Source organism: Lepisosteus platostomus, chromosome 21, assembly GCF_059453375.1.
Source record: "Lepisosteus platostomus isolate fLepPlt1 chromosome 21, fLepPlt1.hap1, whole genome shotgun sequence".
NCBI classification, from domain to species: Eukaryota; Metazoa; Chordata; class Actinopteri; order Semionotiformes; family Lepisosteidae; genus Lepisosteus; species Lepisosteus platostomus.
In genome coordinates, this window is record NC_142631.1 from 9,305,542 (window position 1) to 9,317,590 (window position 12,049).

General features: G+C 35.8%; 1 protein-coding gene across 3 annotated transcripts in view; it reads left to right on the forward strand.

Moving 5' to 3' along the window:
* Nucleotides 1–11,592, forward strand: part of LOC148643982 (retinoic acid receptor RXR-alpha-A) — a 134,792-nt gene extending 123,200 nt beyond the window's left edge. For all 3 annotated transcript variants that reach the window (XM_088615495.1, XM_088615496.1, XM_088615497.1), the window contains exons 7-11: nucleotides 2,094–2,223; nucleotides 5,615–5,747; nucleotides 7,698–7,789; nucleotides 10,513–10,618; nucleotides 11,132–11,592. In XM_088615495.1, the coding sequence (XP_088471621.1) occupies nucleotides 2,094–2,223; nucleotides 5,615–5,747; nucleotides 7,698–7,789; nucleotides 10,513–10,618; nucleotides 11,132–11,279 (609 nt within the window). In that variant the 3' untranslated portion in view covers nucleotides 11,280–11,592. The remainder of the gene's footprint in view (nucleotides 1–2,093; nucleotides 2,224–5,614; nucleotides 5,748–7,697; nucleotides 7,790–10,512; nucleotides 10,619–11,131) is intronic.
* Nucleotides 11,593–12,049: the final 457 nt, after the last annotated feature.

Genomic DNA, 12,049 nt, shown 5'->3' on the forward strand with positions numbered 1-12,049 from the left:
TATGATAGATAAGTCTGCAAAAATGTTATTTTTCTTCAACAGTACTTAAAGTACTTCTCTAGAAACTATACATTAAGGATAAATGATTACTTTTGAAAATTCTTTGTAGTCATATTAATACCTAATTAAAAGATCATATTAATTATGTACAATTATTTCTGACAAGATTACTGTATTGCCATGTGTCGATGTATACCTTGAAATGTATAATTCAATGTTAAATCACTTGTTTATGATATGGAAGATATTAACTGAAGTTTGGGAAAGATAATGTCAGTTAAGCCAGTCTCATCCAGTTGTATATTGGAATCATTACCAACTTTTGCCATGTATAACTAATGCACACACCTCTTCACACATTTTTCCACTAAAATCATTACATAGATTGTGCTTCAAATAACAGGCAGGAAAGAGAAAACAAGATAGAAAGTAGGAAAAGTACACTTCTCATTTTGCGTTAGCCTTTTTTGACACATTTTTCTATACGTGCTTCATGATCGCCTCACTTTTTCACACTCATTATGTGGACTGCATGTTCTTCTGTGGTCTATTCTGCTTCTGTTCACCGATGTCCAACGTGACCCCAGGTTTCCCTCTCTTGGCCCCTGCTGTTCCTAATGTCATCTTCTTGGGCCATAGTCTTGTCTGGCGTCCTACCTCCAGCTCAAATTCAGGTTCCTTCCTCTTGGCCTCTTGATGCTTTCTAATTGGCCCTGTTTCCATCCATGATTTACTATCGTAATGTCCACAATGGTTTTGGTGTTTTGGTGTCTTTTTTGGGGTAGAGCCTCTTTGTCCTATGACCAGGGTGCTAACTCTTAATCATGTGGGCTAAGCTAACATTTTAAAACTTATTATTCTTAAATAATCATAAAAAAATTGCAAAGCATGTGATTCTCGGATGTCATTGTTCATTATGAAGCTTTTTTTAAAGAGATGTTGGTGATTATTAAAGGTGTCAGCTTTCAGAAACATGCATTTCTAACTCAACCCTCGTATACTTGTTTAAAAGTAATACTTCTTGATGAGCTAGTCTAGTCCCAGGTTAGGTAAAATAAAATACATAATTTACTGTGTCTTCTTCAGGAAACACCACAGAGGACAGAAAAAATGCCTGCTAATTTTTTATGCTCATTTTTAGGTATTTCCTGCAAAAGCCAAGACAAAATGTGTATTTGTTTTACATTTTTCTCTTCCTCCTCTGTGTATAAGTTTAATGACTTGAGTAGATTTGAGGCCTCAGTGTTGAAGAGAGGTGGTTTTATCGTGGGCTGAGCCAAACAGTCTTGACTTAAAACCTGAGAAGGGTAGTTTGGTCGATGCATTTTTGAACAATAGCCCCTTTCATGCCTGTGAGAATCAAGAAACATTTTGCTTCTCACCTACTTCATATCTTATAGTCTATTTAAAGTGTTATTTTGTGCTAAAATATATAGCGTGCCTTCAATTCTCTGAGGTCACCTTGCTTGTAATACTGTTGCCATGGAAACATACATTTTCTACATTGGGAAGGGGTGTGAAGTCCTCCAGTGTCTCAAATGTACTTTCTACAATGCAGGGGTGAGATCATTCTGGATCTTTTTACTTAAAAACTGTGAAAAGACTCCTAAAAAGTATGTTTTTTATTATTAAAAGCTGAATGCTGAAATAAATTCTGTAATACTTTGTCATAGTGGTAGTAATGCAGTGGCATTACTTTTCCATTGTGACAGTGAGATTTAGTGTTAGCAAATGAATTTTTACAAAGGGTGTGTTTTCTTACAATGAATGGACATGGTTCAATATCTGGTCCAAGGATGCATAAGTACTAAATTTTCTTTTTTTTCAGCATTATAAGCACATTTTAAAAAACAGAGTATTTCATTCCAGCTTATTTTACAGTTCAAGTAGATAGCTGTATCAGTGTGTGTAGGCTGAAAAGGAGCAGGCAAAGGTTTATTCCACACAGAAAAGAAAAGAGACACAACTTTTCGACTGATGTCCTTCACAGTCTCTTTTCCTTTCAGCATGGAATAAACCTTTACCTGTTCCTTTTTGTATAGTTGTCCATTAAGATACACCATTAATGCCTTGTTTTTTCCTCCCTCTTGCAGCCTAATGACCCTGTCACCAACATTTGCCAAGCAGCAGATAAGCAACTGTTCACACTTGTAGAGTGGGCAAAGAGAATCCCACACTTCTCGGAACTGCCACTTGACGACCAAGTCATTCTCCTACGAGCAGGTGGGTCCGAAGCAGATTTCTCCTTTATTTTGTGTCTAAAGGAAATATTTTACCTTTTATTCTAAAGCTAAGAGCTTCTGTACATCTGTTTTCACATTAAAATAGTTTTTTGGAAAGAACTCTTCATGGTAGCACAGATTTTTAATTTTTACTTAATATGTCTTCAGAGCTTAGTACTTCAGAATCTAAATGCCAGCCATACCTGCTTCCATAGCTACCTGAACCTGTTGAGTGACCCTTTACCCTGAACCGACATCGCTATGGAAACACAAGTGCTCCTGCTGTTTTGTACTCGCCATCAACTGGAGGTTTTTTTTAGCTGCATTTCCAATAAAATAAAGAAATACTTTTTTACTTTTCCAATAAAGATTATTTTATCCAAAGCCATTCTTTTCACAGAAAACCATAAAGGTATTTTTTTTTTACTTATTATTGTTTCCGGTAAGCATGTAAAACCTTCATTCAAAACATTTCAAACCATATTTATCCTTGTGTTACGTATTATCTTAGTTTAGATTTTCCCTAGCCATAATGCGAAATCTAGTTCCCTTGGAAACACACACAAAATCAAAAGAGAAGGAAATGTTAAAATGAGATCTTCAAGGACAAATTCTTGCCTTGTGCCTAAGAATATCGTCTGCCATTGCAATTTGATTATTTTATTTGGTATTAGGCATGCAGGAGCTTCACACAACAGCAGCAGTTAACATGACTTGCAGACAATCATTTTATTGTTATGTTAAATAAATAAGGGATGTTGTGATACAGCAATTGGTCTATTGTTCTGAGGAAAGTTGACATCGAAGACAGAAAATCTCAATTGTTCATCTATCCAGTATCAATTAGTTTAGTGCATCTGGTTAATTAATTTGAATGTCTGCATATAAGAGATGTTTCTGGATTCTGTGCCTCTCTTTTTTTCTAAGCAAGATTCAGGGCTTTTAATGTTTTTCAACCTGATAAAACAGAACAACGTGAGCATTCATCAGTTAATGGGTGTTCTAAGTTGTAGTACTAGTGAAAGAGAATATCGGACCAAAATGTCATGCGATTTGCCAACATTTCAGAGGATTAGATTAATTTAGGAATGCAAACAAAAACATTAGAATTTTTACAATAAATTAAAATGATTCATTTATTAAGTTTATTACAAGTGCCTATTTTTCTCTTTATATTTACTTTTTGGTATCCATTTATAAAGCAATCCTGGTAGGGTCTTTCTCAAGAGTACAGCTGCAGCACTTCAGCTGGGATTTTAACCTGCAACCCTTGGATCAGGAGTCCTGAGTGTTTTGCTTCATATTTGACATCCACTTTAGATTTACAGATTGGTTGTTGTTTTTTTTTAATTCATTGTCTCTCTGCACTTCCTCTATATCTCATTCACACAAACAGAAAACAGAAGGATCGCTTTGTGGAAGAGCTCTGTCATTGAGGAGAGCTCCATTTCCTTCTCCCATGTGTATGTACCATATGTCACAGCCCTACCTGTGACTTCTCCATTTTTGGTGTCAGAATGACAGTGAAGACAAAGGCGTGTTCTGTTGTAAGGGCTGGATTCACTAAAGAGCTTAGGCAACGCTGATTTGAACAATGATTTACAACATCACCCAGAATCAGACTTGATTCAAATGTAAAGCTTCCCTGCAGTTTTCATTACTAATTTCAAATAACATCAGTAGAAAACTTAACGGGTTGGTAATCCCCTGTAGCACCAGTCTTTTTTCAGGTGTGGTCTGCATGAAAAATGATGGAATTTCCTCCTTTTACCTTGCTTCACAATTAGCATGATTGTGAGGTTTGTGTGATTGAAGTGCTGATGTTCTGTGTGTAATGAATTGGAGAAGACGTTATCTTTTTGAGACTGCTGTATTTTTTTGTCCCTGGCCTCCTGTAGGACATTTGCTGTGGTAGGATTTGGGGGAGGGGGAGTTGTGATTTTCTAGGTGTTTCAGAAGGTTCGTCAGGGGAGTTGTATTCCTGCAGGGGCCTGTCCTGTCATCAGGAGAGCAAGTGTGACTGAGTGCCTGTTTGAGTTCTGATTTGATGAGTGGTGGACTGTGATTCAGCTTCCCTCTAGCGTTTTAACTTCTTGCTTGATACATTATTGAAAGCCACCCCTGCAGCCTTTTTACTAAGATTTGAAAATGAAAAATTTACATTATAAAACTTAGCTAATAGCGAGACAAGACAGAAGTGCTGGCATGAGAGTCAACAGAGAGGGAAATGTAATGAAGGGGAAGGGGAGTGTGTTTATCAATTTGGTTAAATTTGATTTATCTTTTTTTTTGAGTTAAAAGAACAGTTAAAAGTTTTTTTGTTTGTTTTTTTATTGTTCAGTTTTTATTTTTCTTCCCATGTCAGACTTCAAGTTCAAGTTGATAGAGTCATGTTTTTAATGTCTGTATGCAGTATGTGGAGAAGAAGTGCTGCTAACCAAACCAATATTTTGTCCATTTCTGCTTTTATAAGTTCTTAAAAGAAAAGTAAGAATTATATGATGTTAATGAGCACTTGCACATGAATCTGCCTTTTCAGAAGATCTCAAGCTGTCTTTTAATAAATTGTTTAGTTCTGCAGTCTCAAAGGATAAAAGCATCTTCTTAGAACACGGGGGAAAATAGAATATGTTGCTAGGCAGAACATTTAAAGGAGCCCAGTCATTAAAACTACAGCAAAGACTACATCATTCCTGGCACACAGCACAAAGATTGTCTTGTGTTTTTATTTTGCACATTTTTAAGTAAAACATTGCAGATCTAAATAAAAAGCATCAGTGTTACAACAATCATTAAAGCAAAATGTCCTATTTACTGAAACACACATTAGTTTTGTTTCTTTTTTTAAAATTAGATTTTATTACCTTATGTGGATTATGATAGAAACATAATACCTTCTAAATTAAAGGAAAATAAAAAAAACTTTTTAACACACTTGTCCACTCAGGACATCTTTGCACAAATACAAATGATCGAGGCTTCTTCATTCCTTCAAATAGCAGTTGTGAAAATAATTTTATGTGTGAGGTTTCTTCTGTTTTGGGCTATAACAACAGATTTTTTTTCTAATTTTTACTATAAAGAAATTTTAGAATTTAGAGTTTAAATGTTGATTTATTGATACAAATTTAATTTAGCAACATCTGAAGTCATTGTTTCTCATTACGCACTGCAAAACTGAATTTTTATTGTACATGTTAATATTATGTACACTTACAAATTAAACTAATAAATTAATCCATAGCTCTTGTTGAGATCAGGCCCACTTGCTGAAAATGTATTAAGTTAAATTAAATGTACGGTGATATATATGAGTAAGTGCATGCTGTCTCCCTTTAAGTGAAAGATATAGATCTAAAAACATTCATTCTTGTTTTTAACCTTTGTTTCAGGGTGGAACGAACTCTTAATTGCTTCATTCTCACACCGTTCCATAGCAGTTAAAGATGGAATCCTTCTAGCAACTGGCCTCCATGTCCATCGCAACAGCGCACACAGTGCAGGGGTGGGAGCCATCTTTGACAGGTGTGTTTCCCATCTTATGGAGTTTATAACAGAAGTTCAGTTGGAAGGTCAGATCCTAATCTTACCCAACTCCTTCTCTCCTTTACATATACTCAACTTCAAGACCTTGCACGGTTCCTCTTGCAGCCCTACCACCAACCCATCTACATCCTTGCAACAGCTCCCTAGCTCATTCCTCACAATAGTGAGGGAGGATTCAATCAGCTTTATCATTGCAGCTAGGCTGCCCTTTCCTCAGATAGGCAAGTTACACCAAATAACCTCTAATACATTTAATCCCTCTATTGCATTCATTAGGATCTAACTGAACTACTGAAATAATGCTTTGCGCCATGGTTTGGAGTTCTATATTCAAGAGGCACAGTTAATGCTCCGAGCTATGGATTTATAAAACATTTTCTGCCTGAAAGTGAAATTTAACTTTCTCAGGAGAAGCCCATCACATTTCTAAACCTTTTATAGTTCCATTATAGCCAAGGTCATTGAATCATTCAGCAGGGTGTTCCCTAGGGCAAGACATTGCCTCTTGAGAAATAAAAACACAAGGCTTTAGAAATTATTAGTGTTTTTTTCCAGTTTCCAAATAGTCAGACTCAGTTGGATATAATCTTTTGAATATTTCAATGAAGCGGAAAGATAAGGTCACAGATTAGCACGGTTTAAATTGAAATCTTTGCACTGCACTGGAGAACAGGACTTTAAGTTAGTTCCTGAAAAAATTGAAATAAGTCAAAGCGTACTAGAGCCCACTTAATGTATTCTAACACAACATAGTGAAGTATATAAAAATATTTCTTTTTAATTTGCAATCCAGCATTTCTATGGATACCATTTCAGTCTCTTACAAATCACTGAAAGGACCTTGAACTATTAAAATGAGGACCCTTTAGATGTAGAGCAGTGATCGCAGCATATTACCCAGCTCTCTAGAGAGCAACTGTTAGACAGCATATGGCCAATGAAATAGATAGGATAACTTAAAGAGTTTAATCATTCCATTTACAGTGGTCCCTGGGGCAAATTAAATTAATCAAAGTGCCATAACTCTTGAAAATGAGCCTCACTTATAAAGAGCATTAAATGGATCAGAATTAGAAGGATGAGAACTGGGGATCATTTATAGCACACAATGCATTGCTTAAACAAAGGAATCAGACAAGTGTGGAGCAAGGTAGGTTCGTAGAGTTTATACAGCGCTTTCCATTTAATTTAATTTCAAGACCTTCTTAGTCATGTCCTTCCACATGGCAAATGTATAGTTTATGTGTGTATTCTAAAGACGTCCGTGGTGTCAAATACTACCTCATAAAGTGGAACACTATGGTGTTGAATGAGATACTTTTTATTTATTTATAGTTTAATATGCTGTAAATACAATCCAAGGCTGTAGGCATAAAGGTTCCAATATGTGTAGTATTTGTGATGTAACAGAAGCAAATATTTTATAAAACAGCAGAATTGTAAAGTAATAACATACAAAAGATACATTATTAAAATGGATTTTATGTATGTTCTCCAGTTTTATTATACTGTTTGTGTGTTCAGATGTTTTATCTAAAGTGTCTGTGTCTTTATTTTAAACTGAGAGCAAAAAGGACGCACTGCCCTCCTGAGGTAATTAGATTGGCTATTTACCCACAGTGGAAAATTGGGCCCCTGTTATTGGAGCCTTTAGATGTCTCAACTATATTTGTTTTGTTCAGGAAAAAAGCTGTGTAATTATAATACTGAGCAATAGCTATAATAAGAGCAACAGAATCCACTGCATGGGGTTTGAATGTATTTGTTAACTTGTGTTTTATTTTCTGTGTGTTTGAGGGAGGTGGAGGGTCAGTAAATATTTTATATGCTTGTTTTTAATTATGTAAACCAGAGACATGTGCTTTCATCATTGCCCAGTCTCATTAGCTGTTCCTGCTGTTGGTTTTTCTCCTCTCCCTGCCTGTGCAGGGTGCTGACAGAACTAGTATCCAAGATGCGAGACATGCAGATGGACAAGACAGAACTGGGATGCCTGAGAGCCATTGTCTTGTTCAACCCAGGTATATATTCACCTAATGTCTGGATATTTTACTACAAAAGCCAGTGCAGCTAAGCTGTGCCTGCTGTTTTAATTTGCTAGTTTTGTTTGTTTATATCCAATGATTATTTTCCAGTTGTATTAAGACTTAGCTTTTGACTCCTATGTTATGTGGGGAAGCGGAGTACCTGCAGATCTGCTGCTCTGACACACCCAGTTGTTAGAGCCAACAAGGGAGAGGCTGCCTTATGGGAGTAGAGCAGTGCCTTGTGGGAGAGTTAACATCAGTTAGAAGAGAGGCATAATTTTCACTGATGTCACTTCAAATTTATACAGTAGGTGCCGGACACAGGTGTCACAGCCTCACTGAGATTGTAGCTAAATAATGCTTGCTCCTATCCCAGTGGTGTCTTGCCTCCATTGGTACATGGGGAATCCTGTAGGTTTGCACCATCTACTTCCAGGTCAGAGGGTGCAACCTGCATTTTGATCACCTTGACTGGTGGAGCCGCTCGGGATTCCTATGTCTGGTTTTGTTGTCAGAGAGCCATGCAAGTCAGTGCTATGATCTAAAACCAAGAGTTGAAAAAATAATGAGCAAGAAAATCTGAAAGTGAGAACATGTGTTCCCCATGAATAATGATTTATTATTCTTGCTGTTGAATACATTTAAATGTCAATATTTCATTGTGTCACAAAACAAAATGCTTTTGGCATCACAGAGCAATAAGTAACCATTTTTGGCAAATGTTGGTAGCTGGGCTAAAAGTATTTTTTCCATGGATATAAAACCCTCTTTAAAAACAGTCATGCTAAAAAGTTGCAGGTGGTAAATTCATCATTATGCAAGATACATCCTTGGAAGACAGGCTTTTCTGTACTGGAGTTTTCAATCTGCCTTTGTGAAAAATTGATTTTCCTGGCCTAGTTTCAAAATGTAGAGCTTTTTCAAAGCCCTTTTTAATACTGCATCACCTCTCATCATGTTAAAATGGCTGTGCAACTTGGTCATAGTGCACCAACTTGAAATGTGCTCTATGGAATGGTAATCAAACATGCAATTAAATCAAAACCTGAAATAATTTTAAAGGTAAAAGCATTTAAAAAATCCTCAGTAACTCAATTTTCTTAAATATGTGTGTGTGCCTGGCTAACACACACTTCCCCATAGAAAAGCTGGCAAAGCAAAGACATAAAACTGAATGCAAATTACAAATAGATAGCAAAAATTCTATTCATACTGTGAAGTTTCCTAATTTTTATTTATTTATTTTCTGTATTACTGTGTTTTCCTTTACAACTGAAAGTATATCTCTTAATTTTAAGATTTTATTTTTACACTTGGTTTGTAAAGCATGTTAAGATACTATTTGTATGAAAGGTGCTCTATAAATAGTTTATTATTATTATTATTAGTAGTAGTAGTAGTAGTAATAGTAGTAGTAGTAGTAGTAGTAGTTTATATAACTAATAAACAGATTTCACTGTGTAAACGTTTGTTGGATATCAATAGATTTTGCAAACTCAGAGTTAATTTTCAGAATGATTAGTTGCTAAAGAACTCCTATACTAATTCATGTAGCTTAGTCTGTAGGCTTTTGTTGCATATCCAACAAGAAATGTTTTTACCTTGTCTTTATTAGAAATGCCATGCAGGAAAATGAATGGTCCTGACTATAGGAATATCATTTGAGCTTAAGGTACATAATAATTATGTACAGTAGCTGGACCAATACATTTTTGTTTACAGCATTTCACTGGAAAAGCAGCACATTCAGACAACACAACATGAAAAGCTGCCTGTCAGAAAAGTATCTGTAAAAGACTATATAATATGATATCATAGAAGAGATGACTAACTTAAGTTGCCAACAAAACTAAACTTTCTGTTTAGTGTAACAATTACTAATGCGCTGAGATTTATTTTTACTAGAGAATTACCTTCATATGATTTTTAACTTTGTCTCTAGAATCACTCATTTACTTCAGAAAATGTGTTCTTCACAAGTCTGCATCTGTTTATTCCTCACTTCTCTTTCTTTCAACAAATATCTTGCTCTGAAAGCTGTTAGTCCTTGTGTTGGGAAAATAATCAGTTTCTTCCTGTGAAAAATACACATGACTAACATTACATTATTTCCATAGTATTATTCAACCTTTTCGTGTAAAACCATGAAGGTACTGTGTAGATAGCTGCCTGAGAGGTATGCAGTTGGACACCACTTGTGTCACAGCAAAATCACATGAGCACCTTACTGGATATTTTGTCCACCTCAAGCCTGACAGCGAACATCTACAATTGAAATGAATACTAGCAGTGTCAGCAGTACTTTAGTGCCTTAGAATGGAATAGTTTGAGCCTTTTCGAGAAAGAATTGACTTTTGTAATCCACAATGGGCGCACTTCTGACAGGGATCCTGCGTTTACTGAAAGTGTTTAGCTTTCTTTGATGATGATTTTTGTATGTCTGTCCCAGGTCTATCCAACCAGAAACTCAGGTGGTTAATGATTCCTTAACTGATTATCATTGAATAATTCTTTACAGTATAATCGATCACGCCTCTTGTATATGGTATATACAATACTGTTCAAAATAAAATTTGTTTTACAATGTTGATAAAAACCTGCATTGTAATATTAGTAAGCAGTAGATAGGCAGTTAAAATAAGTAGCATATATCATGTTGCCTATTTGAAGCGCTGTTTAATTGAACATGTTGAATGCTATTTCATCTGTCTGCACAGACTCCAAAGGCCTTTCAAACCCCAGTGAAGTAGAGGCTTTGCGTGAGAAAGTCTATGCCTCACTGGAAGCCTACTGCAAACAGAAGTACCCAGAACAGCCTGGAAGGTCAGTATATACCGAATTTCAATGTGTAACTGTCTGTAAAAATTGTATAATTGTATCTGCTTCTTCAAATCCAAGCAATTAATAATATATGTGAACAACTAAAGCAATTGCCAATGTTGTCTTAGAACCATTCTTGTTGTGGATGGAAACACAGCAACATTGTGTCAATGCAGACAGGACTTTATCTGTGTAACTGGCTTCCTAAAGTGATTCCTAATCAGTTCTGATCAATTTTTTAAAACATGCTATTGGGTAACATCAAAATAAGACCCTTAAAAGATTGCAAAATATGATAATATTGTCCTATAGCACTACAGTATTATTTAATACCAGATAAGTGGATAGTATTACAGGTGTAAAGATACTGGCTAAAATGTTAGGTTTATACTTCATAGGACAAGTAACCTTTAAGTCTTGACCAAGAAATACAGTCATAGTCTAACATACATAGAGATGTTACTCTGGAATGTGAACATATAATGTTAAACTATTCCTTTGTTTAATTTTTGCAAGGTTTGCCAAGCTTTTACTGCGATTACCTGCCCTGCGTTCCATCGGCCTAAAATGTCTGGAGCACCTCTTCTTTTTCAAGCTAATAGGAGACACGCCCATTGACACCTTCCTTATGGAAATGCTGGAAGCACCACACCAAATGACCTAACAAAGAGGCTGGCTTACCTTGCCCAAGCTCGCAGAAGGAGCCGTTATCTCGCAATCATGTGGACTATTTGATGACCGCAACACAAAGAGTTGGACCCCCTGGTCATTTCTTTATGTGTGTAAAAGGAGTCAGTTTCATAAAGCGTGTGGGTCTGTTTTATATATTGTACAAATATATATCTTATATAAGAGAGAGAAAAAGTGATGGACAGGAATGGAGGGAAAAGAAGATGTATGTAGAACTATTTTAGGCTGTTTTTAAGGTGAAAAAGGATTATAAAAAATAATACAAAAAACATACATATATTGACATACATGCTGTGGTTCTGAATTTGTCATAGGATTTTAAACATTTTTCAAGGTGGGGGCTGACATCCTGTGTTTTTACTGGAAGTAATGTGGAAGCCGGTTGTCCTCTTTGTCATCACATCTCCGGGAACCAAAAAAGACCTGCAGGTCATGTTACCTGTCGATTCTGATTTCCATTAATTGGCAATCTGTTTCATAAGGGAGACATGTAAGCACAGTCCTTTTTTGTGAAATGAAAAGGCAAATGTCTTAAGGTATAGACTGAAGCCTTTTCCCTTAAATGTTCTGTTCACTTTTAGTGTGGGCTATACAAGTTGCTTGTTGCTAAGAATTCTACATGAACATTTACGTTTTACAGTATAATGTTCTTAAAATTGCAGTTTTATGCATCCAATGTGGTAAGGTCAATGTGTTACAGATTCTGAATGTTAATTTCCTATGATGATTTTCATTCTGAATCAC